This window comes from Protopterus annectens, chromosome 9.part0 (assembly GCF_019279795.1).
Source record: "Protopterus annectens isolate FY-2018-M chromosome 9.part0, PAN1.0, whole genome shotgun sequence".
Lineage (NCBI taxonomy): Eukaryota > Metazoa > Chordata > Ceratodontiformes > Protopteridae > Protopterus > Protopterus annectens.
In genome coordinates, this window is record NC_056743.1 from 948420620 (window position 1) to 948426687 (window position 6068).

At 34.5% G+C, this 6068-nt stretch overlaps 1 protein-coding gene across 1 annotated transcript in view; it reads left to right on the top strand.

The window, feature by feature from the left end:
* The window catches only part of TINAGL1 (tubulointerstitial nephritis antigen like 1), a 527427-nt gene extending 524288 nt beyond the window's left edge, over positions 1-3139 (top strand). Inside the window, exon 12 of the mRNA XM_044083684.1 lies at positions 1305-3139. Within this exon, the coding sequence (XP_043939619.1) occupies positions 1305-1448 (144 nt within the window). The 3' untranslated portion in view covers positions 1449-3139. The remainder of the gene's footprint in view (positions 1-1304) is intronic.
* Positions 3140-6068: the final 2929 nt, after the last annotated feature.

The following is a 6068-nucleotide window of genomic DNA, read 5'->3' on the forward strand; positions in this document are numbered from 1 at the left end:
GAGATGAAGAGAAAGAAGGAAAAAGAGTTGCAGTTTTTGCTATGGACAGGTTGTAAAGAAAATGAAGAAACATATTTCAAATGGTTTGTTTACTTCTATCTAAATAAAACGCAATCCCATGCATAGCAGCAGAAAGAACTGTTATCTTAGACAGATCGTGATTACTGTTGCAGGATGCAAATTGTACAGAGAGCTATGGAGACATAAGCACACTCATGTTCATATGACAGTGTATGGAAGTGACAGGCGATAGAAGGAGAAATCACAATTTAAGAGATGAAAGTAGTTAAGAGGTCGACACATGAAGAGGTTGAGATGATGTGGAGTTGTGCATTCACTGAGACATCTGAGAAAAATAATGCTCAAGATAGGATTGTCAAGCAAAATGGGGAAGGAAAAGGGGGGTAAGTAGTACACTGCTTTTTGGCTGTCATCAAGCTGAATATCTGTTTCATGATATTTCTGTTGTGATAGATGCCGCCTTACATTAAATTGAGCAAAACTTAAAATAATGAAATAAAAGCAGCAGTGGTAACTGGGTCACAAAATAATGTTATTTATTTAAAACATGGTAAAAAAGATTGGATGAAACTTCTAAATGTTACGAACTAAAGGACACGACTGCCATACCAATGTAGCCAAATTGTGAGTTTGGTGATAATGCAGTTTTCCAGAAGGTACAAGGCATACGTCTGAATACAGTCTGACTTTTATCATGATGAAAACCAACAGTAATTGAAAGAAAAAACAAACATATGTTACTAGCCTTCAAGTGACTTTCAGAAAATTGCTGGGGCATCATTTAGCAAAATGTAAATCAGTATATATGCTGCCATGATAAGCATTCTGCTGATGTGTTGTTTACTACAACACCTACTTGTCAATGATTACATTTTCTACATGTATCTGTTAAATTATTATTACTTGTGTCCAACAACTGCCATTGCCATTTGCTAAGATTCATTTTCTTAGAATATAATTTCAAAGTTTCTGTTTTATTTCTCCATTGGTCCTGGTTATGTCTGAAAAGGGTCTCAAGGCAGCACATCTGCCTGGCTCGCAAACAAATGAATGGTTGGTATTGCAGCATATATAAAGGATTACTGCTTTCTAAGGCTTTGACATAATGATATTTCTATTCTTCTTCATTTTACTGATGAGATCTATTATATTTGATACATTTTTCAACTAAAATTAAAAAATAAATACTAATGTAACATAATAAAAATCAGGGGACACATGACATATGGCCAGAACTGTTTAATAGTAACTATGTTGCTAACAATGTCTTTTTTCTTCCCTAGCTTGCTGCAAACTCTTGGGGTAAGAACTGGGGTGAGAATGGTTATTTCAGAATTGCCCGTGGAGAAAATGAATGTGAGATTGAAAGTTTTGTTGTTGGTGTTTGGGGAAGAGTTTCCATGGAAGACATGCACCACAAGAAATGAGACATTTTCTCTGCACCACTAAAACCATCCTGCAAGAACAGAAACTTTGACTGAACTAATGAACTGCCTACAGGCCCTGAAGTTTCTGATCTTCAACATCTCACCTGGCATTTGACTTTTATATATGCAGTTTTTGGACAAATATGACAAAGGATAAAGTGACTGTAGCTGTGCATTCCTCTCTAAAGTATATTTGAGTTTTGAGGGCAGCAATTCAGAGTTATTTTAAGGCTTGATTAGACTATTTAGACTTACTTTATGTATGCTCTGTATACTTTAGCTATGTAAAGATTGTGAGCACATTTCACTTATCTGAATGTACAACAACATAACAGCAGACTTTTCTTACAGTTTTATTTAAGTATTCATTTTATTGAAGAAAGACATGCTAAACCAAAGTGATGTTTGCAATGCAGTGGTAGAAATCATCATACAGAAAGGAATGCAATTATGCGGTAAATGCAATCTAAAGTCTTAAAACAAATATAGAGAAGTAGAAATGCAGAGTTTGCTAAATCATTTGCAGTCTGAGGTCATAGAGTTTGTTAGTTTGTCAGCTTGTCACTTGTCTGACCTGGGTTTGTTTGTGCACTGGGTGTAACTAGTCAGTCTGGTCAGATTTTCTCAGATTTGCAAACCTAATTTTTGCCTTGTCCCCTTGGGGTAGAGACATATTTTACTGTATAAAATTTAAACTCCTCTTCAGTATGAGGAATTGCTATGTTTGATAGTGTGGTCATATCATTTGGTATTTAAATCTACATACACGTCACATGCTTGATAGTGTTGCAGTGTAGCCATGTAATTACTGTCGAACCTCAGATGTAATGATGTCCTATATATACTGTTCCTCCACTAGTGCTATACTGAGACACTTAATACTGCTACTTGGAGACTTAAGTATACTGTATATAACAGAAATAGAAGGGATGGTCACCTAACTGCTTAAAGGGGGGGGGGGGTAAAAGACTGCTCTGTAGTCAGAGAGAAACATTGTTAAATCACTACAACTGATAAAGCAGTAAGCAAAACATTTAATAATATTTCAGTTAAATTCAGTCATCTAATGAAACAGCAACAGTTGTTACAGAAAGAAAAACACCAGCTATTGATTTGAAACCTGAGAATAATTTACATTTATTTCCTGGTTAGTTGATAGCGTGGGAAATTTATATTGCTTGTTTGTCACTTAGCTTGAAAAACTAAGTAAAATGATCTAGCAAGTGAATCCAATGACAGCAGCAGTGCTAGCTGTATGATTGTGGTTCACCCACCAGAGTTAAGAGAGTTTAGACCCCTTAGGTGGAATAATGCAGCTGGTAGGGTTGGGGCAGTTAGAATAAAACATTCAGAATGCCACTAGTGCTATTCACTGAGCCAGATAACATAGTAAATTAGATCAAGATATTATTTTTAAAAAGATTGTAGTACTATTAAGAGTGAACATGATTAACATAGTTATGGCCCCCAGGACAGTACTTTAAATCATGGCTCCCACAGCAAAGTTAGTTAAGAAATTGGCTGGCTAATCTTATCACCCATTTTACCTCAATTGATTGATTTTATATGATAAGCTTGCATTTATACTGTGTGTCCATATACATATGATGTTTCCTCTCATGTTTCTCTCTCTTTCTCTCTGTGATTATCTGTATGTGTATATTCATGATGGTCTTGTGTGTGTGTGTGTGTGTGTGTGTGTGTGTGTGTGTGTGTGTGTGTGTGTGTGTGTGTGTGTGTGTGTGTGTGGAGTTATGTATATGTGCATGTATTTGTACTTTACATATTTAAGTAAATATATGTGTGTATGTGAGTGTGTGTGTGTGTGTGTGTGTGTGTGTGTGTGTGTGTGTGTGTGTGTGTGTGTGTGTGTTTATGTGCTTGCATCTATGCAGATATAAACATACTGTGTGCATGTTAATCTGCAAGAAATTTCAGCTTGCATACATTTAGCATTGTCTGGCGGTTGTTGCAGCAGATTAAAGCTGTGAGCTGCTAACAAGCTGCTTCCTATGGTCCAAGGTTTTCCTTTCAGCCTCCCTTTATGGCTTAAATCTGAGTAAGCCTTTTAACCAGACAGGACTCACCATGCGAGTCTGAAAGGGGTCTATGTATATCATTGCTCTTGTCTGGGTAAGAAATAAAAAATGAAAAAGTAACTAAATACTTGGGCCCACAGGATGACTCCTATCCTCTATAGTGTGCAGGAATGGCAGTCAGACGCTGCCCAATAATGATTGACTATAAAAACATTATTTGGTGCAACAAGATCTGAAAGGGGGAACAGGAAGTGGCACATGCATTCATTACACTATCTTGTCAAAATCATATTTAGCTTCAGTAGTATGTGAAAAGTAAGCTTGCTGGCTTCTCTTCAAGTAATAAAGCTCAACGTACCATTAAGTTTAAACGTAATTAATTTAGAACTACAAAAGGTGGAGACATGAAATGACATTATGGCATTTAGTAGACAAATACATAAAATGCTGAATGTTACTTTAGTTGAAACTAAAGTTTAATTTGCTTTAAGAAATGCAAAAACCCTTAAATCTATACAAGGAAAAAAGTCACTCTTGTCTCAAATGTTTTGTTCATACATATGAGGTATTAACCATTGTTCTTCTTCCTTGTGTTATGGCCGAAAAGGGTCTGAAAATCAGTGCACTTATTCAGTTAAGAAATAAATTAAATTAAAAAAGAAATGAAAATTTTATGCAGCATAAAATATTTTAAAATGTTTGCGTTTTGCTACCCACCACTTGAAGAAATTCATAATATACACAGACACACACACATGCACACACACACACACCCATATATATTTGGATAAAAACAAACACACACACACACACACATATATATATATATATATATATATATATATATATATATATATATATATATAAACATACATGCATGTGTGCATATATTGATATATGTGTTTGTATTTCTTTGTCTGCACATATTTTATTTAGATAGATATATTTGTTTTGTTTCTTTGTCTGTACATGGGTAAACACACAGACAAATGCATCTTTACATATAGATGTCTCTCTCTCTCCACACACATGCACATACGTGTGCGTGCGCACATACACACACATACACTCACACACACATGCTTGCACATCTTTCTATCCATCTATATAGATAGATAGGAGTGTGTGTGTGTGTGTGTGTGTGTGTGTGTGTGTGTGTGTGTGTGTGTGTGTGTGTGTGTGTGTGTGTCTGTGTGTGTGTGCACACTGATGACACCATGCAGCAAAACCGGTCTGAGGGTGTATTTGTCTGCCATTAAATCCTTACACACTGCTTCTGACTGTGGAGGTGGTTGTTTGAACTGTTTGTATTTCTCCAAGGCACCTGAGTCATCCTGCACCATTCCCGTTGTTTGTGATATATATATATATATCTATATATATATATATATATATATATATATATATATATATATATATATATAGAGTGAGAGATAGACATATCCACAGCAATATCATTATAAAGAAGTATAGAATTGAAAAAAGGGGAAATCCATTTTTTAAACATAGCCTTTTTGACCTGAATCACTTTCTTTCTGTGTTGTTCTAACAACTGTCTTACTCATTTGGGCTGGGTTTTTAAATATGATTTCATATATAACATAAGCTCAGTTAAAGTGCACATGTGTAAAAATGTCAAGATCAGAAGAAATAGTGAAACTCTTTTGCTGGTAAAATAGAGGTTGCTTAATTTAAAAATGTATCCATATTGGTCATTTTTATTCAAAATATGGTCATCTATCCATCTGATGATTTAACCAAAAAGTTAAAAGATTTTCTTTAGGATTTTTTTTTAAGGGGGGGTCTTCAAAATGATATGGGATTGTCTAACTTTGCCTAAATCTGATTTTGGATATTATGTTAAAACTTCAGAACTTTTGGTTAATCTTCAGGTATTAATTATGTAAATTGGAATTATAGTTCCAGTGACACAGTGTTATCTAACCTACTATGACAATAACTTTCACATCTTGTCTATATCATGTAAAATTTATACAAATTATGTCTGTGTTATCATTTTTACTGTTTAAAGAACAAATTTGTACAATATCCAGTTCAAAAGGTCACTCTGCAGCAGTAGTGTTTTCAGTTTTTTTATGTAAATTAACATTAAACTAAAAGAAATGCTGCTGTACTGAAGATACAATGGAATTTAGTACATTTTTCTTTCTATAAAATGAGTAATATTAGTCATATTTGCCTTCACCATGTTTGGAAATTAGCAAAAAAACAAAAGAAAAAAATAGACATAGCACATTTTTCTTTAAAAACAAGTAACTTTCTAATATATTCTGTGAAACCATTGTTGAGTATGCAGATTTCTGCAGAATGCATGGACGTTCTTGCAGGCATTTCATGTATACTGTCTTCCTGCGACAAGTAAAATCCTTCCAACATTTCTTAGTTCAAGTACTTTTATAGAAATCAAGATAGAGTTGTCTTCATAGGTTCATAGGTGTATACTAGCTAACGGACACTAAGACCCTTAAAAGGTTAGCTGTGCAACCCAAATGTGACCCACAAATTTGATTTATATTTTATTTATAGAGGGTGATTTACTGACTGTCTCTGTCCATTAGAG